We start from the raw sequence: 26347 nt of genomic DNA on the forward strand, positions 1-26347 counted from the left end.
AGAATGAAATTATTATTGATGTTAATAATTCGGATGATAGTGAGGATGATAACAGTAGCCTTGAAGATTTAGACGTCGATATGTTACACTCCTAACTTGAAACTTTTTTTATTAAAGTTTCCGTGTTTTCGTTTTTTAATGAAGTTCAATTAATTAAGTAATTACTGTACTGTATTCATTCAAAATAAAGTTTTGATTTATAAAAAATTTCTCTTATTCACTTTCCTGTACCTTTCAATAATTGCGAATTTGAAATTTATATTTATTCATAGCAATATATTCGTAACATATAAGAAATCACATACGAAAACTTACTAAAAAAATGTCACATTCTAAATGATTTTGACTAGGGGTATTTCCACGACTATACTCTTCAACACAAATAATTAAAGATGTATTTCACATTTTTTTTCGAGATTCCACCCCTAAGAAAATGACAGGAGGTGACAAAGTTTGTATGAGGAAAATATTTTTATGGCGATTTTTACTTGAAATTTTGTATTAATGCCCTTTAACACATTTTTTACTTGAAACTTGGTAATAATGTTCTTCAACACAACGAATCGTCTACGCGAGCGAAAAGTTAACATAAAATATATCTTGGCTGTAGCAAAGTATGAAAGTTCGTATAATTTGGCTTTAAATTTATTGATTTAATATTATATTATTTACATATTCAAATTTCACTGATCTGATAAATAAGATTAAGTACTTTTTAAATATTTAAGGTTATAATTACATAGTGACAACACATTCTGTATTTTTGTTTGTCATTATTAACCTGTCAAATCATTGTTTGTAACACTGATCATTTATACTCAGCGTGTTAGGGAATAAAACCGACAAGAATTTGACTTAATTTATGATACAATATTTATTTGGAAATATTTCCATTAAAAATATGATCCAATGTTATTTAGACAGAACTTTCCTGGCTTGAAAACAAAACTAATAATTGAACAGGGGCAATTTTCACTTATAATATCCCCAGTGCATTCCGGACATTTTTTCGAATGCATTTCAGAAAGGTATTAATTAGCCCGAGTGGAACACGAGGGCTAATTACGTTTTTAAAATGCATGAGAATAAAATTTCAGGATATTAATTAATGCATGAGGGGGTATTCGTTAAAAAAATCGTACAAGACACAAACAGCTTTAATTCTTTTGCGGATATTGAACGCTGCTAATGCCACAGACTGTTCTACCAAACATGTTATTAACTTATTAATAACTGCAATAATTGTATAGTTTATTTAAATCAACAATTATTGGTATTATGTCAAAAAATTTCCTCTTATTAATTTCTGTTAGGTTAGTAAGGCGGCAAAAATTTCCAGGAAATTTTTTGGTTGCTGCGGTAATAGTCCTAAATTCTATTCTCTTATTGGCCTATATTCGTGTCGTAAGATTTTTTATTAAAAAGGTGTACATCTTTTAGAAAGATTTAATAGATGAATTATGATTTTTTTAGCGTGCTAAATGTTAAATTATACAATTTTGAATTCTTTTTCAAAAACCTGCATGTGTACGATTGCAAATGTAGGTAAATTAGAAAAAATTTCTGGTGGGGATGATAATAATTTTTGATTACTATGATCTAGATTGTACATGATATTTTTTAATTAAGTATATATAAATTCTACAATAATTGTGTGGTGTTGGAGATATGTGTCCAACAAAATCTTCAACAGACGACAGACAGGTGAGAAAGGACAAACAGGGGGAAAAGGAGACTTAACTTTTCATATTCTAGGAGCTGTAACACGTCGAGAAAACATGAAGTCAGCAATTCTGCAGTGGATAATTAATTCCATTATAATACGACTGCAATATCAAATATAGATGTGAATATCTTACAACAGTATTAACCAAAATCAGAGCCTATTCTTTATGAAGCTATTACATGGGAGTTGGTAGCGGCATGATATTAAATGCAACAAGAGTTTTTGAAAGTTCAGGAAATACTCGAACTTGAAAATGAGTGGACGCTGGATCTAAAATGACCACGCCTATTTTATTGTGAAACCGTTTATTTCAGATTTAAATGCAAGAACTATTTTAATTAAAAGTACATGAGATTTATATTTTTGTTCAGGAGGTGCTATGTTGTCATTTAATGCTATATTGAAACATAAAGTTAAATCTATATAAGTTACTCTGTGTTACAATTAACTGTTAAAACAAACAACGTCATTACGTTTCAAGTGGTTTTATTATACACAATCTTATATGTTTTACATAACCGTAAGTTGTTTAATATTTGTCATTCTTCACATGTATCAACTAGACATTTATTAGCGATGACATTTTTGTAATATTCAGCAGAACTTTTGCTTGTTCTTGTTCTGTTGGGACTGTCAAAATCCACCTGGTATAAACCAAACTTTACTCTAAAATATTTTTAATTAATGTTGTGTCAAAAATTTAATCAATAATTACGTATATCCGTTTGTCCATTCAAAATTATCCATCAAACTCCAAGTTGTGTATGCTGTAACGTTAACACCATCTTCAAAAATACTTTCTAGAAGGGCAGTCAAAAATCCCTAAAATGAGATATTTTCGTTTGTTGTTTATTTTGATATTTACATTGGATTACCGCATAGTAGTCTATTCTGTCTGGATCGTCTAGTCGTCCATCATCAGGATATCCGTTTTCAGTAATAACAATTTCTGGATGGTCGTAAGTCTGATCGATCCAGTGAAGAACTTTTCTCAATCCCCACGGAACTACTTTGAACAAGTCGGAACCATTCCAAGAAGGATCTTGGTAGGTTGAAACACTGAGATCTGCATAAAATCCAGGAGTACCAATTTCATAATCAGTAGTCCATTTTGCCATAATGGTGGTGTAAGTGTTGAGACTCAAAAAATCAAAAGTTCCTCGTATGTACTCTATTTCTTCTGCTGAAAATTCGGGTAAACGAGATTTCGAAAAACCTTCCTTTTGGCTTCTCTCAGTAATGCGGTCTATCATTATTTCAGGATAATTACCATCTGGATGATATATTGGATGCGCACACCAGCCATATTGAAGTTATTAAATGCAATCCAATTAGAAAATAAAGTTTAAAAACTCACCTCAAACTGTAAAGCTCTTTCGGCCGCTTCTATGTCGTCTTCACTATCACTTTCAGGCTCAAACCAGGAAGTATCTAAAACAATGGACACTCTTCCATTCTGTGTCGCTCTAAATTCTTCGTCGTATATGTGATAAGCTTTAGCATGAGCTCTCAATAGTGTGTGCATGCAATCGTACTCTCCAATTCCACTTGCTGGAGCACCAGGAGCTGCATTTCCGATGCCATATCCACTTATACACATTTGTTTGGGTTCATTCATCGTCATCCAATTCTTCACATCATCACCAAATAAACTGAACACCGTTCTAGCATATTCAGCGAAAATATCGGCAAGTAGAGGATTTGGCCAACCTCCAATATCCTGGAGGCTCTGAGGAAGATCTCCATGGCACAGAGTGATAAAAGGTTCAATGCCATTTTCTTTTAAGGCACTAATCAAATTTTTGTAGTATGTCACACCTGCCTCATTGATTTGATTGGTGTATCCAGTAGGCAAAATTCTTGACCACGACAACGAAAATCTGTAATAGTTAACACCTAAATTTTTGAGCATTTCAACATCTTCCATGTATTTGTGGTACGAATCGCAAGCGACGTCTCCAGTAGCATTGTTAGCAATGTGGTCAGGTTGGTGGTGCGTATAGTCTGCCCATCCTCCTTCTACCTGATATGCAGCAGTGGCAACTCCGAACCGGAAATTTTCAGGAAATTTTTTATTGGACGGTTCACTGCGGGATTGGCTGAAAGTATTGCTTAGTAAGTTTATTTTTCCAAAATATTCAGTATTTTCCTTACCCCAAAAAAAGGACTGCAGTGCAGAATAAGTATATGGTCACATTCATTTTGCAAAATTCTTGACCACGACAACGAAAATCGGTAGTGCGTGACACCTAGTTTTGCGAGCATTTCAACATCTTCCATGTATCTGTGATATGAATCGCAAGCGATATCTCCATTATCACCGTTAACTATGCGATCAGGATAGGTGTGCGCAAACTGGTCCCATATACTTACACCTTTACCATCGTCTGCCCATCCTCCCTCTATTTGATAAGCAGCAGTGGAGACACCGAACATGAAGTTTTCTGGAAACTTTTTGTTTGACGGTTCGCTGAGTGATTGACTGAAAATATTTATTTTATAAATCCTTTTATTGTATTATTATTACCCCAGCACAAGTATTAAAACCTGAAATATATGTATGACAACGTACATTTTGTAAAAGGTAATGATTTACACATGATTCAGTTGTGTTTTTAAGCACTTGGTGTAGTTATCAGATAAATCAGATGTGATGTAAATATGACTTTTAAAATAATTGTTGAAAAAGATTAGCTAGTTAGTTTAAAATTGTTTAGTCAGTGGCAGGTGGTGTGATGTATTACCAAATTTATACTTATTATTTATTCATAATACCAGTTAGTTAGAACAATAAGTTTTGCTTTAGAATGTGATGTTTTAATTTTAACCGGAATTTTTAATTCAGTTTTGTATTTAACTTGTTTATATTTGTTATTTTGTAAGTGTCTTCATTGCTGTAAAAATAGAGCATAATAGATGACAATAACATCTCTATGTCTATAGTTGCAAAACCAAACATCGAAAATTATTATTTTCAAATTTAATTCAATAGGAAGCTAGAAGTTTGTTCTAAATTTTGGGGAAGGCAAAGTACTCCTGTTTCCTAAATTATTACGTCTTCTATTTAATTGTGTGCTCTTCGTTAATTTGTAGACACGAACTGTCACTGCGTAATGCATATTCATGTTGGTATATTTTTTTTGAAGTTTTACTTAGATTTAAATACTATTATCAACTATTTTTTAATAATTTACTGATATAGGAAAAGATAAACAACCAAAACTGATCTATGTCGAACTGTTGTTAATAATATGGATTATGTATTACATCTTGTTGAGGAATCGTACTGACAATCTTTCGAGGTAAATTTATAACAATTTATAATAAATAAAAAAGTCTTAAAACATGTGATAAAAACGGTTGTGAGTCGAATTACTTGTAACAAATACAATTTTCACTGTTCAGTGTCGATTATTCAGTCTATTAATTCTTTACCCCTTACTACAGATTTTTCGAGTCCATTGCTGTTTTTAGACTTTGCATTACAATGAAAAATCAAATGTTGGCCGAGTCGTGCTACCATGGTTTTGTTAGTTTTGTATGATGTTTTCAAGTAGATGCTATGCAAGTGTCATATTTTCTAGAATTGTAATTAACTATTCGAATTTATAACTCTGTGTTAAAGCGTTATTGCTATTTTTTGAGAATTCTTTTGGAAGTAACTTATATAACTCAGTGGGGATTAATTAATAAATTATTATTATTATTAATTAACCACCCTAACAAATAATCCAATTATTAGGATGGAGAAAGGAGAAGAAAAAAGGGAAAAAAAGAGGAGGAGAGGAAGGAAAGGAAAGCCAGAAAGAAAGCATCCAATTCAAGATTATAAACACAAACTTTTTTTTGACCAATATTAGGGTTGAAGAGATCAAAGCGATTCCTATATAAATTAAAGTTGCGACACATAGTAACAATAGGCGAAAACATATGCATATTTGTCCTAGAAAATTCGACATAGAAACATTCTGGATTTCTAATGTGAGATCGAGGCACCAAGAATATTTTTCTAGTAATATATTCGCATCAAGCTTACCTATAAGAAGATTAAAAATGAAACATTGTGGCAAAATAGCACGTCTTATTTCCAGTCTCTGAATAGAGAAATATGGATAAAAGTTCATCCTGAGGAAAAGATCTGACGGGATTTGAACCGAATGTCCTAAACTGCAGAAATTTTTAAAAATTATGTTGCAGACTGTCTACTTTGAGATAGTATGTGTTTACACCCAGGAGACCAAATAGTGCAACTATATTCTAGTTTAGATCTCAGAAATGTAGAATATAGACAGATGAGCGTCTTGCTGTGCTGGAAATGTTTCTAATTATGAATTCTAATGCTATGAAAGCTGATGATACTATTAAAATACAATGTTTTGAAAACGATACTTATGATCAAAAATGATTTCCAAATTTAAAAGACACTCCTTTTTGGTGTCACCTAAATTCAACTTCCCTCGGATCTGATTAAAGTTTAAGGTGGCCACAATAAGATGAAATTTTTCTAAATATCTGCAAGTCGTCAGTATATAGAAGGCACTGAGAATTCAATTATACACTATATCATTAATAAACATGATGAAAAGCAAGGGTCCGAGGATAAGCCCTTCTGGAACCTTGGAGATTACATTTATTGAAGTCGAATAAAGACCACTGAGAATGAAGCTTGTGTTCTGCCAACTAAACAAGAGCTGAATAATTTGATCAATGCATTAGGTACCAAAACAGTTTAATTTATTTAACAACTTAAAGTTGTCTAATCTGTCGAATGCTTTCGAAAAGTCAGTATAAATGTAATCAACTTTGCCTACGTCATCAAATGACTCTGCAATAAATTGAGTGAAACAGCAGATATTAGTTTTTTGTATTGTCATACCTGAAAATGACAAATAGACTCTGACGTAGCGAAGCGTAATTTTCCTTGTAAGATATAGAGGCGCAAAGTACAAACAATTATGAAAAGCATTAACGTGTCGAAATTAATTATTGATATATAAAAATATTGTCTTAATGTTATAGCTTGGCAATTTCAGTTTAAAATGGTAAAAAAGGCATTTTTGTACCAGTTTTGGTTTCAATATTAAGGGTATATTTACCTAAAGAATTTTGGGTTAGTACCACTGAAAGTCAGCATCCGTACCACTTTCCAAATTTATTTGGCAACAAAGCGGCCGTTGTCTCGTCCGGCAAAATTTGAAAATGGTGGGGCACATTTGGTGCTTTGCTCGTTCTTTTTTAATAGTAAACGTTTGCATTGAAAATTCGCATTTCAAATTGATTTTACACATGTGACGCTTATTAGTGTAAGGCTAATACCAACCTACATGCGAACATTGGACTGGCAATTTGCTAAAATTATTATTTCTTAGAAAATTTAATGCGTCGTCGAGCCGCATTCTCGCTCTTTATGCTATTCGGTAATTTCGGCGCTTGTAATTTAAATAACTATTAGTGGATTTACCTCTAAGGAAGCGATGCGGTAAAGGGGTGATGTATGGTCTAACATGATTAACAATAGCATTATGTAATAACATTTCAAAGACTTTAGAAAAGTTGCACAACATTGTTATCTTCCCTTTTTTGAAGACAAGTAAGACATTGGACTGTTTCCACAGAGATGGATATATTCCAGAGCTAAGCGAATCATTAACGGAAAAGCTAGGACGCTTGCACAATCCTTCACTAGAAAAGACGCTACTCCTTTAGGTCCCGATGCCAATTTATTTTTCATTTTCTGTAAAACTACTTCTAATCTTATTGTTGTAAACCATCGAATTCGGTGTTAGATTTTCTTTTTTTCTTCTTCTTCAACGAAATTTTAATCAACGACTTTCACAAAATTTATCTGGCAACACTGTTTGATATTGTTGAGTTACTACTTGTACGAGGGTAAGAAAATCGAACACGACACAGAACACAGTTACGCTATATTTTCCGTTTAGACAACTTCACTTAAATTAATCTTCAACATGTTATGAAAGTATTCTTCAAAATCTCCAACAAATTATTTATATTAGTTACATAATAATTGTAAATATCATTTTAATAAATAATATTTCTGTAGTTATGATGCATAACAAAAAAAATATCAGCTTTTGAGTTTGATTGGCTGAAAAAATTTCTGCTTATTAATTGTTTGTTTGGTTAGTAAGGAAAAAAAATTTCCAGGAAAATATAGTATTACTTGGTAACCGTACTAAATTTTGTCTTCTCATTGACACGTATTAGGTATCGTACGATTTTCAACACAATGACCAATGCATAATTTCTTAAGTATTCAGAGGAAAGAAACAACATTACAAGCACTAATTTTATCTGATAAGCAACAAAAGTGTATATAAAAAACAGTTGAACAACATGTTAAAAATTACATTTTGCAAAATGAAAGTGACCATATACTTATTCTGCATTGCAGTCCTTTTATTGGGGTAAGGAAAATAATGAATATTTTGAAAAAATAAACTTACTAAATACGTAATATTTTCAGCGTATCTCGCAGTGAACCGTCCAATAAAAAATTTCCTGAAAATTTCCAGTTCGGAGTTGCCACTGCTGCATATCAAGTAGAAGGAGGATGGGCAGACGATGGTAAAGGCGAAAATATTTGGGATCACTATACGCACCAACTTGGCCACATCGCTAACAATGCGACTGGAGACGTCGCTTGTGATTCGTATCACAAATACATGGAAGATGTTGAAATGCTCACAAATTTAGGTGTTAACTATTACAGATTTTCGTTGTCGTGGTCAAGAATTTTGCCTACTGGATACACCAATCAAATAAATGAGGCAGGTGTCACATACTATAAAAATTTGATTAGTGCTTTAAAAGAAAATGGAATTGAACCTTTCGTCACTCTTTACCATTGGGATCTTCCACAACCCCTTCAAGAAATTGGAGGTTGGCCAAACCCTCTACTTGAAGACATTTTTGCTGAATATGCTAGAACGGCGTTTACTTTATTTGGTGATGACGTCAAGAACTGGATGACATTCAATGAACCCAAACAAACGTGTTTATTTGGATATGGACTAGGAGCTACGGCTCCTGGTATGCCAGCAAGCGGGATTGGAGAGTACGAATGCGCATACACAATAGTTAAAGCTCATGCTAAAGCCTATCACATATACGATGAAGAATTTAGACCAACACAGAAGGGAAGAGTATCTATTGTTCTAGACGCCCAATGGGCCGAACCTGCTAGTGATAGCGATGAAGACAAGGAAGCTGCCGAAAGAGTTTTGCAATTTGATGTGACTATTTAATGTATTTTCGACTGTTTCCTTACTTTATAATTTTAGCATGGCTTGTATGCTCATCCAATCTATCACCCAGATGGTAATTTCCCTCAAGTGATGATCGATCGCATTGCTGACAGGAGCGAAAAAGAAGGTTTCCCTACATCCCGTTTACCTGAATTATCAACAGAGGAAATAGAGTACATACGAGGGACTTTTGATTTCTTGGGTCTCAATAGTTATACTACTAATATGGTACAATGGACTAATGATTATGAAATTGGTGCTCCGGGATATTATTCAGATCTTAGTGTTTCAACCTATCAGGATCCTTCATGGAATAATTCAGCCTCTGGATGGCTGAAAGTTGTTCCATGGGGAATGAGAAAGATTCTTAACTGGATTGATCAGACTTACAATCATCCAGAAATTATTATTACTGAAAATGGATTTTCTGATGATGGGCGACTGGATGATCCGACAAGAATAAACTATTATGCTGTAAGTGATTAAAGCCAAGACAAAGGAGTGAATAAAAATATCTAATTTTAGGAGTATCTGACTAATATTCTAGAAGCTATTCTTGAAGATGGTGTTAATGTTACAGGTTATACAGCTTGGAGTCTGATGGATAATTTTGAATGGAACTTTGGATATTTGTAAGAATTTATTAATTTTTTGAAGCAATACCAATTAAAATATTTCTAGGGAGAAATTTGGTCTATATCAAGTTGATTTTGAAGATCCAGACAGAACAAGAACTATCAAAAGTTCTGGCGAATATTATAAAAGGGTTATCGCCAATAAATGCCTTGTAGATACATGTGAAGAATGACGAACCTCAGAAAAATTATGGTTTTAGCTGTTAAATAATTTGAAGAATGTATAATAAAAAGATCTTGAAGTTTATAATTGTTGATTTATTAGTTGACTGTAACGTACAGTCATTATAAAAAGTAATGACGGCCCCTTAGAAACAAGGAAAACAAAGAAAAAGAGTGATAAATTCTTGTATTTACGATATTCTTATTATAACAGAAACTTGGTTTTGTGATAGTATTTCTAATAATGAATGTGGCGTCGCGCCGCAGGCTGTTCGAAGGACCGTATAACCGTGTCGTACACGGTACGAACACGGCAAGAAAAGAGTGTTGTTTTATAACTATATATTAATAGTGTGTAAATGTATGTACAGTTTGTTGACCGATCGCGTGTACTGCGAGGTGCGTTCTGTCGTCCGGGTCCGTACCACCCCGGTGCCGTCGAAGGGTGGGTGGTGGGGTTGTACCGCTCTTGTGCAGGGCTGTACTGCGCATTCCGGCCCCCCTTGAACCTATGGTCTCAAACCTGGGTGTCGTCGTCGTTGGGGAACGGGCAGATGATGGTGGCTGTCCGGACGATCGCATCTTTTCCTGGATGTGTCTCCATGACGACTCCCATTCGCCAGCACATCGGATGGAGATTGTCTTCGCGTAGTAGAACGGGAAGTCCTGGCTTCACCTCTGTTTTAGCAGTGCGACTCCACTTCTTTCTTTGTTGCAGCTTGTTTAGGAACTCCCCTGACCAGCGCTTCCAAAAGCTTTGCGCCTGTTGTTGGACGCGTTGCCACCGTGACAGACGATTCTCTTTCACCATTGTAACATTGTCTTCGACTGAGGTTGTTAGTTTTCCACCGATGAGGAAATGCCCAGGAGTTAAGGCCGTGAGATCGCTCGGGTCAGAGGATAATGGAGTCAGGGATTGGGAGTTGATGCATGCTTCAATCTGCGTCAAAAGCGTATAGAGCTCCTCATACGTCAATAAAGCATTACCCGCAACACGTTTTAAGTGATATTTTATTACAATGGAAGTACGTTGTCATTGGTCACCACCAAAATTGGTACATTTTGTGCATTTGAACTAAAGGATGAAGCTGGCCATTCTGACTTATTTTTTGATAACCAATATGGACCGTGCCACCACAAATCAGACGTAATAAGTTTATTAGGTAATTCACCTCTTGAGACAATGTCTGCAGGGTTATCAGCACATTTAACGTGATGCCAATTAGAAATACTCGTTAATGTGCTTATTTCAGCAACGCGATTTGCAACGAAAACGTTCCAGGTACTTGGCGATGATGCTAACCAAGATAACACTATTGATGAATCTGTCCACATATACTGCGTTGTTATGTTTAGATTTATTGTAGGTAATAATTTGTGTATTAAGCGGGCTAATAGCACGGCTGCGCAAAGTTCTAGTCGAGGCAGTGTGATAGTTTTTAATGGAGAAACACGTGATCGTGCGCATAATAATTCTGTTTTGTACGAATTTGTGTTTAAGTCCAACGTTCGGATATAAACACAGGCACCATAAGCCGACATGGACGCATCGCAAAATCCATGAATTTCGACGTTATTGTATTGATTTGATACAACCTTTCTAGGTATTTGTAGTGTGTTTAATATGGGTAATTCTTGTTCAAGTTTAAGCCACGTTTGTCGTATATCTTCCGGTAAAGGATCATCCCAGTCGAGTTTAATGAGCCACAACTTTTGAATTAAGATTTTTCCCAAAACAAGGACGGGTGACAAGAGACCTAGAATATCATAAATTCTCGCGATTTTTGATAAGATGGATCGTTTAGTAGTATTTTCCACGGGCTTTGTTTCCACGACATATTTTAAACAGTCCGTTTTGCAATTCCACGTTGAACCTAGTGTTTTGACCTCGTCGTTATGGTCTAATTTAACTACATCGTTATTTTGACTACAATTGGGCAAAATGTCCGGACAATTAGATGCCCACTTTTGTAATTGAAAACCACCCCTATTGAAGGCGTCAATTAATTGATTGCGTAATTCTATGGCTTCTTTGACTGAATTAGTACCCGTAAGCAAGTCATCAACATAGAAATCGCGTAAGATAATTGTCGAGGCTAGAGGAAAATCGAGTTGTTCATCGATGGCTAATTTTTGTAAACATTTGATAGCTAAGTATGGGGCACACGCGGTACCATACGTTACGGTCTGTAACTCATATACCTCAACTGGTTTGTCACTACTCTTGCGCCAAAAAATCCTTTGGTAAGGTGTATCTGAAGGATCGACCAATATTTGACGATACATTTTTACTACGTCGCTACTGAATGCGAATTGGTAGGTCCGAAAGCGCGTAATGATTGAAAACAAGTCTTGTTGAATAGTTGGACCTACCATTAGAATATTGTTTAAGCTGACACCCGTACTTGTTTTGCAGCTTCCGTCAAACACCACACGCACTCGGGTGGTAGTACTCGAACTCACCGCGTGATGTGGAAAAAAATATAATTGTTTAGTGTGAAAATCAGATTCACCTGTAACTAATTTCATGTGACCTAGAGCTAAATATTCGTCTAGAAAGTTTGTATAATCGGCTTTAAGAGAATTGACCCTTTTCCTGTAAGATCGTAAAACTTCCATAGTGACTTTTCGTGCGCACGCATCTTCAAAACCACGTTGGAAATTGTATCCGGCACTCCGGCAGCAGAGCAAAGGCCTGTGACAACAAACCGCTTTGACAGAATGCAACCGGCTACACATGCGTAATCTGTCGCTCATTGGTTAATTTAAACTTGGCGCTCCAAAAATCTGACTTCGCCTGCGCGATGTTGTCTCACTCTGTGTCATTGGAATTTATATAATGTCTACTCACTTTGCTTACAGGAAAAGGGTCAATTATTTTTGTTCAAACGAGTTTCTAGTGCCATAAAACGTTTTAGGGCGGTTACATCGGAAAACCCCAGCGTGGCAATATCTTTCTTAAAGGGTAGGCGTACCATAAACCGACCGTTAATATCTCTTTTGACCGTTTCTGAGAAATGCCGTTCGCAGGTAAGTTCTTCCACGGAAAAGGAATTACTGGTGTTTACAGCTGTTTCTTCTAATTCCCAAAATTTATGAATTTCTTTGTTTAGCATATCTTGGGGATTTGCGTTTGAAATACAGGCGACAATATTGTTCTGCGAAGGACCGGAAATTTTACCTGTTAAGACCCATCCGAAAACGGACTCACGAAGGAATACTTGATTATTAAATATGTTAATTTGACCGTTACAAATTACTTGCCAAAAGTACTCTGCACCTAACAAAAGATCAACGGTACAGGGTTCATTAAAATTAGGATCTGCTAAATTAATATTTATGGGTATATTGAACTGAGATTTTGAAAAGAATTGGCATGGATATTTTGATGTGATGTTAGGCAATACTAAACAATTGAGATTGTAAAGAGTTGGATTAAAACGAGATTTTATGGTTACCCTAGTCGAATTTTTAACTGGTGTTTCGATTTCGCCTACTCCACTAATCGGGAATTCGATTGATTGTAATTTAAGTCCCAATTTTTGACATAAACTCGTACTGATTAAATTGCTTTGTGAACATGAATCAAATATAATTCTGCATTCTTGATAATTTCCGAAAGCATCTGCAATTTTAACCACTGCTGTTGCAAGAAGTACAGTGGTGTTGTTCATATGTGACACTGATAATGACAAATTGCTTGTCGATTGTTCAGGTATATGAAGCAATGTGTGATGTCGTAAGTGACATTTTTTGCAAGTATTAGTCGATTTACAATTTGACACAATGTGATTAGATTTTAAACAATTCGTACATGATTTGACCTTGTTAATATGAGAGAGGCGTTGTTCTACTGAAAGATTTACGAATTCTGTACATTGAAATATTAAATGCAATTCTGACTTGCAGTAATTACACCTAAGGATGTTTTTGTTAATAGTTTGTACCAAAATACGTTGTTTTGTTGTAGACTCGCGCTGACAGTTTTTATTGAAATTATTATTATGTTTATTAAGATCTATGCTATGTGTTTTGTTTACTGATATTTGTTGCATTGATTCCAAAAGTTCGCAACGTTTTTCTAAAAATGATATCAGATCCGTCAATTTTGGTATTTCACTATTTAATGTTGCCTGCCATTCTTTACGACTTGTATAGTCTAGTTTTTCTACAATTAATGGAACAATTAATGCATCCCAACTTTCTACGGGTAAATTTTGTATGCGAAGTGCTTCAATGTTTGTCGTAACGTCGACACATAATTTTCTCAGAGCTACAGAATTTGTTTTAAGGATAACAGGACTATTAATGATAGCTAAAATATGTTCTTGAGTAATTAGTCTTACGTTATTGTATCTTTTTCTTAACAAGTCATAGGCCGATTTGTAATTATCTACCGAAATAGTGAGAGCGTCAATTGTCGCTAACGCTTCTCCCTTCAATGAGGATTTTAAATAGTGAAATTTTTGGCAGTTATTTAAACTATTGTTCTGATCAATTAACGAGCAAAATATGTCGTTGAATGACAGCCATTCCGAATATGAACCTGAAAATGTTGGTAAATTTAACGTAGGAAGTTTGATGGACGTTTCTAAGTGATGATTATTGTTAGGATTACTATTATTTTGACTAGACGCCGATAAAGGTGAGTATTTATTTAATTTTTCCCGAATGTCAACTATTATGTTGTAATACTGTGTCTCAATAATTTCGCGATCGTTATCTGCGTTGTCTTGCAACTCAATTTGAGTTTGATAACTTTCGTATTCTTTGATCACGTTTTCTAATGTTTCTAACCGTACTTCAAGGTGATAAACGCTATCTGTATTTTTGAAATTTTTAACGAAGTTCTCAATGCGAGTTATTTTGGATTTAGCGATTCCTCGCCTGGAGCGTAATTCGGCTACCGTTTCTACAGTCATTTTAATGAAATAAATGGGATTTTTTGAATCGAATTATGCGTTATTGATATACGAGAACGCGGTACACGCAGATTGGCGCAGATTGAAATAAATATGCATACAGGGTAATAGGACTTACTTGGATTGTACAGGGTCATTATAAAATATTGTAGTCGAAGAAGGCCATGATTTTGGTGACATTATGTGCCGCCTTTTTCAGTTTTGTGGAAAGGATTACACTAATATTGGAATTTTTATTTTTTACGCCACATTAGTGGCTACACTGTTTCGGCGCCAACGCTTCATCAGATTCTGTCGGATGTCAACAATTTTTTCGTTTCTGCTGATTACTGGTGCGTTTTCCCACATTTTGTGCGTTAATCGACTTGTCTTGTTGTTATCATTTGCTGTCTTCCCCTTTATTCGAACTTTAAGTGTCTCAAAAAACAGTTTTTATCAAAACTACAGATCATTGTCGAATAATCTCAGGTAATGAACACAGAGGAATAGTCAGTGTTACAAATGACTTTTTTAGGTTAAGAATTAGGATGGGTTATTCTTTAGAGCAAAACACCTTCATAGTGATGTCCTATTACCGTAATGGGGTGTTAAATGAGTATGGAGACTGGGTGTACTCTGTGGATGCCTGTAAAGACGAGTATCTGGTGAAATATCCTGTTGTCATCGAGGAAGAATCTTTGAAGACACACATACGGCGAATAGTGGCAAGATTTAACGACACTGGTAGCGTCTGTAAGGGAAAACCGACGGGGAGACCTGAAGTTAGTGAAGACGTTGTTGACGATTTAAGGACGAGAATGGAGCAAAGTCCGAAGAAATCTTTGTCAAAACTGTCTTTACAGTCCGGAGTACCATACAGCACGTGCCAGAAAGTCGTAAAAAAGAAGTTACATATGCATCCATATAAGATTTCGTTGGTTCAGGAGCTGCAACCAGCAGATTTTCCTCGCCGCGTCCAGTATTGTCATTGGTTTCAAGCTAATTTGGACGATAACAGGATTCTTGATTTGTCGTTCTTTTCTGATGAAGCCTGGTTTCATCTGTCTGGCTATGTCAACTCACAGAACTTCAGAATTTGGAGTACAGAAAATCCTCACGCTTTTGAAGAAACACCATTACACGCAATGAAGGTCGGTGTGTGGTTAGCTGTTTCCAGACGACGATTCATAGGCCCGATATTTTTTCAAGACACAATTAATGCGGCGAGATACAGGGAGCAAATTTTGGATGTATTTGTGAATCAGTTATTGCCTGAAGAATTAGAGTCTGGTTATTTTCAGCAAGATGGTGCTACAGCTCATACGACAAGAGAAAATTTAAGATATTTGGAAGAATTTTATGATGACCGCATAATAAGTTTAAGAGCCAATCCAGAGTGGCCCCCCCGATCTCCTGACTTGACTCCACTTGATTTTTCAGTGTTTGGATGGATGAAAGACAGCATTTATAAGAACAGAATCCACACATTGGAAGAATTAATGGATAAAATTACACGTTTTTGTAATGAAAATCTCAATGAAGAAGTATTGCAGGACATTTTTGAAAATAAAAAAAGAAGAGTGGCTTTGTGTTTGCGGGAAAATGGACAACATTTTCAACATCTTTTATAAACTACATTGTAGTGGCCTACTTTGTATTTAAATTTAAAGAAAAGCGCGCCCAACCGACGACGGCGACGAAGACGCTGTGTAAGCAAGAAGGTGTGGAGATTGTGGCGTGGACGGCGCGAAGAGCCGGTGGCGGCAGTTAGTTTTTTAACACCCATCAGACAAGAGGTTGTATTTACAATTGTGTACAGAGCGCTTTCTGTCTGTGTTTTATTGTTTCAGTTTATTCATTGTGTTTTCACCCCGACTGTCACCTGGACTTTTCCCCCTTGTCGTTGGGGCCGCCAACCACCGCTGCCGTCTTCCGTGGGGCTGAGAATCGCTTCTTCGCTCGCGGAGGGAGGAACGTTTGGGGCGGTAAGAACGCTGGGCGTTTTCCGTTTCATTCACATTTTAACGAATTAATTCTCGATTGGGTAAAAGTCCTTGACAAATGTGGCGTACTTAAACTTTGTTGCAATATCCACAATTTTAGTTTGGGTTTGATAGTTCTTCAAGTTTCAAAGATATTAAAACTAAAATTTGTCTAATCAGAAAATGTTCGGGGTTGTTTGGCGAGAGCGGGGAGCGGCCCAAATTCAAATTGATGATTTTTCTTTCATTCGTATGACTGTTTTTCTCGCAATACCGAATGCCGCCAACACGGGATATGCGAAGGGTGTCTTGCTGGTAAAGGAAACTTTAGTGGTGGGAGCCAGTGTCGTGTGTCCCGCGGTGGATGGAGTAAAGTTACGGGATAATACTTGCCGCCGCTGCCTCGGGCGCCGGCGAACACAGGATGGAGATAGCGTGACGTTTGGGGTGGCACAGTGGCTTGGTTGTACGTAGCTGGTTAGAGCGAAAAGACGGTCAAAAGACAAGGTCTAGAACCGCTAGCGCTACACACCCCCTGTTTCTAAATTTATTGAATTAAATTATGTTTCTGTTATCTGCTGACTGAAAAGATAAGAATTTCTAACACGCCACTATGACAACTGTGGCATTGCCATCCAATTACTTTAGCTAGAGCTTTCGCGAACTGTTTTTTTTTTCATTGTATGTCACTGCTAGGATTTTGAAAATATTATAACTAAATTTATAATTGTTTTCATAAAAGATGGAGCGGTTTTGCAGCTGGGAAAATATGCTCATCAAGTTTATTTCACAGCTTTTGTCCTCTCTTTTAAGAGGAACCAACTTTCAGCCAATTGTTTTGTTATATGTGTAAACTTAAATATTCTATTTCAGTTCAAATCTCTTTTTACCAAAATTGAATAAAAGATGTTCCCTTTCAGCGCTGACTTTGACTTCCTACACTCTTCCCGCTCCTCATTGCGCCAATTTGTATCCGAACGCATTCCGCCATTCAAAACACAACGTAGGGTCCCCATTTTGTTGACGATCACAGTTCATGGCTACTTTTCGAAATTTTCGCGGGTTTTCAAATTTTATGCGCATGTTCCAATTTTGGCGGAATGTTTGGGTTATTACAACATACATGTGTATTTTACATTTCAATAAACAAAACTGGATGGAAAAAGTGTATGTAGGTACTGTAGTAAAGTTTTTTATCATCAGTAACTTTCACTTTTCTTTCTGTGGTAGTTGCATTCTCTCTTAATTTAAAATTTCAACTTACTGTTTAGTAATAATTGTAACTTTACTATTAGGAAGGTTAAAAATCTTTATTAAACATTCTGTTATTTCAAGAGGTTTCTTAATCATCTACAGAAATCTTTAACACTATGCTCCTGAAACTTTATTGTTTCATCTTTTTTATTATAGGAATTTTGAAAAATCTTGATATTAGGATGACCATGTGGGCGTGTTTTGGGTAGAACTTCTTTGACATTCCTGTTATACAGATCTCGCATGTTTCATATATCTAGAAACTGCAAAGCTGAAGATAATGCTTGGACATGGCAGTTTTCACCTATTGTAGGAACAAAGATGAAGGCTTTCAGTTGTGGTATTTCAAGAGAAAAGCACTGCTTACAAACCACGTCTGCACAATGTTTTGACGATTCCTTACAATTTACAAACTGAACTTTCGCGTGATTACAATTTTAGCAAAATTATTTAATACCAAAACGGTGAACCTTTACAAAAGGCACTTCGCGATTTTGCACAAAACTCTTCTACAGCACCGGCTGATCACGTTCCTCACTTACAAAAGTTGTGCAAATGCTTCCTTGTGTCACAAAAAAATATATTTAGTGTTCGCCCTATGGTTTCCACACTATTAGTTGCGCCAAATGTAGAAAACCAACTACACATGCAATTTAACTCGCACGAGTTCCAATAACTAAATGATCTATGGAGTAAGAAGTTCCACGTTTAGGGGTATGTTTGTAATGGGGTGCAGTGTGTCCATTAAACACCCGACATTACCCGCGTGTTGGTGACTAACAATAGTTACGTTATGTTAGGGACAGCTTCCGAGTAAAGTGTACAAACAGGAAATTTATCAATTTCTTTGTGGCAGAAGGAAGCATTTGACAACATTTGAAGACGAGGAACGTGATCAGGAGGTGCTGTTGAAGAGTTGTGTATGCAAACAGTTTGTGCGAAATCAAGAAGTGCCTTTTGTAAAGTTTTACCGCAAAAACTACTCACTGTCATTTTAAAACAGTGGTACTGTGCTTTAATTGTAATAAGACTTGCTCTGTCATTATCTATTACGTGATTTTTCACAATTTTTACCTTCAGAGAACCTATAAAAATGTATTTTTTTATTAATTACCGTGTTCAGTGGTTTCGACAAATTTAACCTCACTTTTTGGATTTCATTATTTGAAAAATTGTTGTTTCTTTGTAAAACAGACCAGACGATTTATTCTATTCAACTCCAATCGACTTTCCAATGTGTAATTCATGACAAAGCCCTTCAACATGCCTTCAACGCTTTTCTGACAATTTACAATTTTTGAAGGTCAAATTCAAATATGTTGCAGTAGCCAATTAGCCATGCAGTTCCAGTAGCGTTCACAATTGCTCGACAACATTGCAACCCTTAATGCTCTGGCGTATTTTCGTGTATTTAAAATGAAATTAAACCGCGAACCGGGCATTTCAATTTTTGACACATCTGACAGATTTGTTTGGACGTTCGTGACATTTCAAAACAGTTCAAATCATTTTGGTGATTAGCGGCACGAGAAAAATTTCATTTGTTTTTCATAGGTGAGTTGACTACAATATTTTATAATGACCCTGTAGATTTGATGTTTCTTGATTCGATGATTTGTTTGATCGCTGTTCTATCGGGCTCGTAGGACCAAATTCGATGATTTGTTTGATCGCTGTTTCATCCGGCTCGAAGGACCAAATGTGGCGTCGCGCCGCAGGCTGTTCGAAGGACCGTATAACCGTGTCGTACACGGTACGAACACGGCAAGAAAAGAGTGTTGTTTTATAACTATATATTAATAGTGTGTAAATGTATGTACAGTTTGTCGACCGATCGCGTGTACTGCGAGGTGCGTTCTGTCGTCCGGGTCCGTACCACCCCGGTGCCGTCGAAGGGTGGGTGGTGGGGTTGTACCGCTCTTGTGCAGGGCTGTACTGCGCAATGAATTAAATCTATGCAATTGTTATATTTTTAGGGCGGATCGTAATTTTAAAACTAGCGTTAAAATTCGTGGTGGCGGAGTATTGATTTTATTAGGAAAGAATTGAACGCTTCTGTTGCTCTTGTTGGTCAATTTATTGAAAGTATATACATCAGGATAAAATTCAATGATCTAGACCTAATTGTAGGGGGCGTGTATATTCCTCCTGCTAGTGATCTGAGTGTTCATGAAGATTTTTGCTCTGAGTTAGAGTCGCTTTTTGACCTTAGTCTTTAATGTACCTTGGAATAGTTGCGATGACGTCAGTGTTTCGAATGATTTCTTTAATGTCGTTTGTCTTACTTGTTCTCTTATGAATATGAAACAAATTAATAAAACACCCAATTTAAGGAATGTTTTTCTTGTCTTCTCTAGTTTATATAATGTTAGTTCCGCACTAGATAGTTTACTTCCTGAAAATCTTCATCATTCTCCGTATTACTGGATCATTTCCGTTAATCTCCCTTCTTCATTGGAATCTGAAATTGAGATTATGATGGTTTCAATGCATTCTATTCATCTATTTGTTGGGATATTTCTTTAGTTGGTGACACTTTTGAACAAAATGTGTTTTTATTTTATGAAATTGTGTTTTATGGTTTCCAGCAACACATTCCGTATAAAGTTATTTATTAAACATAAAGTTGGAAAATTGCCTAATTGGTTCAATAGGGAACTTAAAGAATTATGCAAGTTAAAAACTTCTGTCCATTGTCGATACAAAGAAACTGGTAAACTTGATGGTTATTTATACTTAAATCTTTAAGATAGAATAGAATAGTTAGTGAACTGTCATACAACACGTACATCCGAAAAACTAATAATAATAATATAACTGAGAATTCTATTTTTTTTGGAAATTTGCTAATAGCAAAAGGAAATCGAGTAATAATTTCCCGTTACAAATGAACTTGGGTTAACAACTCGCAAAAGGCGGAGAAGACATAGTTAATCTTTTTGCGGAATATTTCTCATCGGTTTACACAAATGAGAATTACGCAAAGACAGCGAACTTGACCAGAACACACAAGTAAATTATGTTGGTTTAAGAATCAGTATACGTGAAGTTTTTGAAGATATTTGTAGACTACAACCGTAGTGTAATTCTTGACCAGATGGTGTCTCCAGCATTGTTTTAAAAAACTGCAAATTTTCACTCAGTTTATCTTTATATATTTTATTTAAAACTTCTTTGGAGCAAGGCATTTTCCCATCATCATGGAAATGCAGTTATGTTTTGCCAGTTTTCAAACCGGGTAAGCGGAATAAAATTGATGACTACCGGGTGGTATGCAATCAGTTGCCTATTCCTAAGTTACTGGATTCTATTGTTACAAGTCAGTTGCAGTGGGCTTCTTCTTCTATAATTTCAGATGAGCAACACGGATTTATGTCCAAGAGATCCACACTATCAAATTTGCTTGAATACACATCATTTATAACTAAATGAAGCTTTTTCAAATCGCTCACAAGTCGATTCAGTCTATATGGATTTTGCTAAAGCATTTGATCACGTCCACCATAATTTATTGATGAGGAAGTTGGATAAGCCTGGTTTTCGAGGTAACACGATTAAGTGGTTGTCGTCGTTTCTTTTAGACAGGAGTCAATAGGTCCGTATTGATAATTTTTATCACGCTCATTTGACGTGCCCTCTGGTATTCCGCAAGGCATGCAGCTCTACGGTTGCACCTGTTCTTTTAATATTGTTTTGAAATCACTTAGTGTATCACTTAAGACATTCTAGTAATTAACTATATGCTGATGACTTGAAGATCTTTAAAATTATTCGTTGTCATAAGGATGCTGAAGAACTGCAAATGGTTGAACTTAAAGAATTGTTATATTATTTCCTTTTCCAATATTAAGTCTAGCATTAGATTTGACTATCATATTAATAATAATTCGCTGAATCGTGTTCCTGAAATAAAGGATTTAGGTGTTATATTAAATTCAACACTGTCATTTAAAAGCCATTATGTATATACGTATGTATTTCGAAGAAGACGTGGAATTATTCGAAAAGGTGCAAAAAAATTTTCTGCGTTCGTTGGAATTTAGGATTGGATATAAACACATTAAAGGTGATTATAACTGGATTATGCACAGTTTTAACATCACACAATTAATAAGTGTTAGAAGACATATATCAGATGCATGTGTTCTCCATAATATTATTAATGGTTGTATTGAATATCCGGATTTGTTGTCTGGATTGTCTTTCCTAGTACCATTCTCTAACAGTCGCTCTTCTAGAAGTAGAAATATCTTTAAGGTTGTAAACGCATCAACAAACCTCTACATAGGATGATGATGGCTGCAAACAAATTGTCCAACGGTAATGTACTCCTTTTTAATTCGAATTTTAACAAATTTAGACTCCAGGTATCATTATTTTATAGGCATGTGTATTTTTTCTTTTCTAATTGTAATATTCACATTAGTTAATTTATCTAAATAAGTTAATGATATGTTGTTGTTAACCACTGTTAGGAATTAACTATGTTCTACTATGATTTTTTTCCGTTTAATTAGAAATTTTCGTTAATAAATTAAACAACAATAAATAACAACATATGCAGGTTTTGTATTTTTCACAACAGTCGCAATATTGCCTTCCCAGATTGTAATCTCAAATTGAATTACGTGGTCATGTTGATTCCAATATACATTCATTCTCCAATTCCATTCTATACTTATGCTGCCACTGCATAATTTTTGAAGTAATGCGTTCAATTTTGAAAAGGTGCATTTTCAAGGCGGACCTCTCAAAAACAGACAGCAATAATTGTTTTTTAAGTCATAAATCTGTTCTTTTAATTCTCATATTATCTAATAAGTATATAGTAGCTGAAACTTCAAATAATTAAAATTTGTCCAAGATGATAATAATAATAATAACCAGCTATTTGTTATTTTTAGCTATGACAGTACAAAAAACTAATATCTGCTGTTTCACTCAATTTATTGCAGAATCATTTGATGTTGAAGGCCAAGTTGATTACATTTATAATAAGCGACTTTTCGTAAGCATTCGTCAGATTAGACCACTTTAAGCTGTTAAATAAATGGAACTGTTTCGGTATTTATAATGCGTTGATAAAATTATTCAGCTCTTTTTTAATTGGCAGAACCCAAACTGTCATTCTCAGTGGTCTTTATTCGACTTCAATAAATCTAAACTTGGAGGTTCCACAAGAGTCTATCCTCGGACCCTTGTGGTTTTTAACTTGCTTACATGCAGTTCTCTGGTTGCACCGGCGAGCCGCATTCTCGCTGGTTATGCTACTCGGTACTTTCGGCGCTTGTAATGTAAATACCTATTAATGAATCTAGCAATGTTGTATTTATTTTTTTTTAAGATAGGTAGACATTGGACTGTTTCCACCGAGATGGATATATTCCAGATCTAAGCAAAAGATTGAAGATAATCATTAACGGAAAAGCTAGGACGCTTGCACAATCCTTTAATAGAAAAGACGGTATGCCGTTAGGTCCCGATGTCATTTTACTTTTCATTTTCTGTAAAACCTTGTGTACCTCTTGTTCACTGAAGGATTTTATAGAAATTGAAGTACAATGATACCAAAAAGTTGTATCAGAGGATATGGATGTAATCAAAGATTTTTGAAAGTAACCAGCAAAAGAATTAACAATATTTGGACAACCACTTCTAATCTTATTATTATAAACCATCGAAATCGGTGTTAAGTTTTCTTCTTTTCTCCTTCTTCAACGAAATTTTAATCAACGATTTTCAAAAAATTTATCTGCCTACATTGTTTGATATTGTTGTGTTACTAATTGCACGAGGGTAGATTCGGTAAGAAAATCGTACACGACACAGAACACAGTTACGCTATATTTTTCATTTAGACAACTTCGCTTAAATTAATAATCAACATGTTATAAAAGTATTCTTAAAAATCTCCAAAAAATTATTATTAGTTGTAAGAATTGTGTATATCATTTTAATCAATGATTTCTGCAGTTATGATGCATAACAAAAAAAATAAGCTTTTGAGTTTGATTGGCTGAAAAAATTTCTGCTTATTAATTGTTTGTTTGGTTAGTAAGAAAACAAAATTTCCAGGAAAATATAATATTACTTGGTAACCGTACTAAATTTTGTCTTCTCATTGCCACGTATTAGGTATCGTACGATTTTCAACACAATGACCAATGCATAATTTCTTAAGTATTCAGAGGAGAGAAACAACATTACAAGCACTAATTTTATCTGATAAGCAACAAAAGTGTATATAAAAAACAGTTGAACAACATGTTAAAAATTACATTTTGCAAAATGAAAGTGACCATATACTTATTTTGCACTGCGGTCCTTTTTTTGGGGTAAGGAAAACACTGAATATTTTGGAAAAATAAACTTACTAAGTAATACTTTCAGCCAATCCCGCAGTGAACCGTCCAATAAAAAATTTCCTGAAAATTTCCGGTTCGGAGTTGCCACTGCTGCATATCAGGTAGAAGGAGGATGGGCAGACGATGGTAAAGGCGAAAATATTTGGGATCACTATACGCACCACCAACCTGACCACATCGCTAACAATGCTACTGGAGACGTCGCTTGTGATTCGTACCACAAATACATGGAAGATGTTGAAATGCTCAAAAATTTAGGGGTTAACTATTACAGATTTTCATTGTCGTGGTCAAGAATTTTGCCTACTGGATACACCAATCAAATAAATGAGGCAGGTGTCACATACTATAAAAATTTGATTAGTGCTTTAAAAGAAAATGGAATTGAACCTTTCGTCACTCTTTACCATTGGGATCTTCCACAACCCCTTCAAGAAATTGGAGGTTGGCCAAATCCTCTACTTGAAGACATTTTTGCTGAATATGCTAGAACGGCATTTACTTTATTTGGTGATGACGTCAAGAACTGGATGACATTCAATGAACCCCAACAAACGTGTTTATTCGGATATGGACTGGGAGCTACGGCTCCTGGTGCTTCAGCAAGTGGGATTGGAGAGTACAAATGCGCATACACAATAGTTAAAGCTCATGCTAAAGCCTATCATATATACGACGAAGAATTTAGACCAACACAGAATGGAAGAGTATCTATTGTTGTAGACGCTTCATGGGCCGAGCCTGGTAGTGATAGTGATGAAGACAAGGAAGCTGCCGAAAGACTTTTGCAGTTTTCTGTGACTATTTAATGTATTTTCGTTACTGTTTCCTCACTTTATAATTTTAGTATGGTTTTTATGCCCATCCAATATATCACCCAGATGGTAATTTCCCTCAAGTAATGATTGATCGCATTGCTGACAGGAGCGAAAAAGAAGGTTTCCCTACATCACGTTTACCTGAATTATCAACAGAGGAAATAGAGTACATACGAGGGACTTTTGATTTCTTGTGTCTAAATAGTTATACTACTAATATGGTAAAATGGACTAATGATTACGCAATCGGTGCTCCTGGATATTATGCAGATCTTAGTGTTTCAACCTATCAGGATCCTTCATGGAATAATTCAGCCTCTGGTTGGCTGAAAGTTGTTCCATGGGGAATGAGGAAGCTTCTTAACTGGGTTGATCAGACTTACAATCATCCAGAAATTGTTATTACTGAAAATGGATTTTCTGATGATGGGCGACTGGATGATCTGACAAGGATAAACTATTATGCTGTAAGTGATTAAAAGCAGGACAAAGCAGTGAATAAAAATATCTAATTTTAGGAGTATCTGACTAGTATTCTAGAAGCCGTTCTTGAAGATGGTGTTAATGTTACAGGTTATACAGCTTGGAGTCTGATGGATAATTTTCAATGGAACTTTGGATATTTGTAAGAATTCATTAATTTTTTGAAGCAATAACAATTAAAAATTTTGTAGGGAGAAATTTGGTATATATCAAGTTGATTTTGAAGATCCAGACAGAACAAGAACTATCAAAAGTTCTGGCGAATATTATAAAAGTGTAATCGCCAATAAATGTCTGGTAGATACATGTGAAGAATGAGGAAGCCCAGAAAAACTATGGATTTGACATATTAAAAAATTTCATGAATGTATAATAAAAACATCTTAAAGTTTATGTTTGTTGATTTAGTAGTTGTCTGCAACGCCTGAATCAGATTCGAACTGTATTGATTTATATTCTTAGTACTCAACATATTGATTATTACATAGTCCATAATTTTCAAGCTTATTAATTAAAATGGCATGACTGAGTCGATCAGAAGCCTTGGTCAGGTCGGTACACATTACATCTACTTGCTGCTTGCTGTTCAATGCATTAGAGACAAATTGAGTACATACACATAATTTTGTAATAGTAGATCGGCCTTTGTAAAAACCATGTGTTCTACAACTATTGAGTTAGCTACATTACTATAAATGTGATTAGCCAATATGGACTCGAAACATCTTTGAGATATTCGATAGTAAACTTTTT

At 35.3% G+C, this 26347-nt stretch overlaps 5 protein-coding genes and 1 long non-coding RNA gene across 7 annotated transcripts in view; 4 read left to right on the forward strand and 2 right to left on the reverse strand.

Annotated features, from left to right (window-relative positions):
- LOC135144785 (protein prickle-like) overlaps positions 1–26347 on the forward strand; it is an 889236-nt gene that overhangs the window by 161159 nt on the left and 701730 nt on the right. The gene's annotated exons all lie outside the window — the stretch shown is intronic.
- Positions 2227–4300, reverse strand: LOC135144573 (myrosinase 1-like). Its single transcript, XM_064076598.1, has 6 exons — positions 4254–4300; positions 3976–4208; positions 3089–3622; positions 2602–3038; positions 2442–2548; positions 2227–2392 (listed from the first exon to the last, which is right to left on the reverse strand). Exons 1-6 carry the CDS (start codon positions 4298–4300, stop codon positions 2266–2268), a joined length of 1485 nt encoding a protein of 494 aa, XP_063932668.1. The 3' UTR covers positions 2227–2265.
- On the forward strand, positions 8096–9817 carry LOC135144793 (myrosinase 1-like). The gene is made up of 5 exons (XM_064076873.1): positions 8096–8154; positions 8214–8982; positions 9031–9468; positions 9520–9626; positions 9676–9817. The coding sequence occupies exons 1-5, from the start codon at positions 8108–8110 to the stop codon at positions 9800–9802; spliced, it is 1488 nt and encodes a 495-aa protein (XP_063932943.1). The 5' UTR covers positions 8096–8107; the 3' UTR covers positions 9803–9817.
- Positions 14884–17593, forward strand: LOC135144737 (uncharacterized). 2 transcript variants are annotated; one of them, XM_064076799.1, is made up of 3 exons: positions 14884–15181; positions 15228–15843; positions 15902–17593. In XM_064076799.1, exons 1-3 carry the CDS (start codon positions 14895–14897, stop codon positions 15950–15952), a joined length of 954 nt encoding a protein of 317 aa, XP_063932869.1. In that variant the 5' UTR covers positions 14884–14894; the 3' UTR covers positions 15953–17593. The 2 variants fall into 2 exon arrangements, with proteins under 2 accessions (XP_063932869.1, XP_063932868.1); XM_064076798.1 differs by having other exon boundaries at positions 15228–17593.
- Positions 19707–26347, reverse strand: part of LOC135144794 (uncharacterized) — a 117225-nt gene continuing 110584 nt past the window's right edge. The window contains exon 2 of the long non-coding RNA XR_010283233.1: positions 19707–19858. This is a non-coding gene — a long non-coding RNA (uncharacterized LOC135144794). The remainder of the gene's footprint in view (positions 19859–26347) is intronic.
- Positions 24198–25913, forward strand: LOC135144792 (myrosinase 1-like). Its single transcript, XM_064076872.1, has 5 exons — positions 24198–24263; positions 24319–25090; positions 25141–25578; positions 25630–25736; positions 25786–25913. Exons 1-5 carry the CDS (start codon positions 24217–24219, stop codon positions 25910–25912), a joined length of 1491 nt encoding a protein of 496 aa, XP_063932942.1. The 5' UTR covers positions 24198–24216; the 3' UTR covers position 25913.

Source organism: Zophobas morio, unplaced genomic scaffold (assembly GCF_036711695.1).
Source record: "Zophobas morio isolate AGI-343-1 ecotype UQ-CSIRO unplaced genomic scaffold, CSIRO_AGI_Zmor_V1 ptg000108l, whole genome shotgun sequence".
In the NCBI taxonomy this organism is placed as follows: domain Eukaryota; kingdom Metazoa; phylum Arthropoda; class Insecta; order Coleoptera; family Tenebrionidae; genus Zophobas; species Zophobas morio.

Bases quoted from the DNA above. Each gene is read 5' to 3' on its own strand.
- LOC135144793 (XM_064076873.1), top strand. From the start codon at position 8,108: ATGAAAGTGACCATATACTTATTCTGCATTGCAGTCCTTTTATTGGG. The intron at 8,155-8,213 runs GTAAGGAAAATA...TAATATTTTCAG, and splicing joins ATTGCAGTCCTTTTATTGGG to CGTATCTCGCAGTGAACCGT. The intron at 8,983-9,030 runs GTGACTATTTAA...TTATAATTTTAG, and splicing joins AAAGAGTTTTGCAATTTGAT to CATGGCTTGTATGCTCATCC.
- LOC135144573 (XM_064076598.1), bottom strand. From the start codon at position 4,300: ATGTACGTTGTCATACATATATTTCAGGTTTTAATACTTGTGCTGGG. The intron at 4,209-4,253 runs GTAATAATAATA...AAATATTTTCAG, and splicing joins GTTTTAATACTTGTGCTGGG to TCAATCACTCAGCGAACCGT. The intron at 3,039-3,088 runs TTGAGGTGAGTT...GCATTTAATAAC, and splicing joins GGCCGAAAGAGCTTTACAGT to TTCAATATGGCTGGTGTGCG.
- LOC135144792 (XM_064076872.1), top strand. From the start codon at position 24,217: ATGAAAGTGACCATATACTTATTTTGCACTGCGGTCCTTTTTTTGGG. The intron at 24,264-24,318 runs GTAAGGAAAACA...TAATACTTTCAG, and splicing joins ACTGCGGTCCTTTTTTTGGG to CCAATCCCGCAGTGAACCGT. The intron at 25,737-25,785 runs GTAAGAATTCAT...AAAATTTTGTAG, and splicing joins CAATGGAACTTTGGATATTT to GGAGAAATTTGGTATATATC.
- LOC135144737 (XM_064076798.1), top strand. From the start codon at position 14,895: ATGTGCCGCCTTTTTCAGTTTTGTGGAAAGGATTACACTAATATTGGA. The intron at 15,182-15,227 runs GTAATGAACACA...TGACTTTTTTAG, and splicing joins TCATTGTCGAATAATCTCAG to GTTAAGAATTAGGATGGGTT.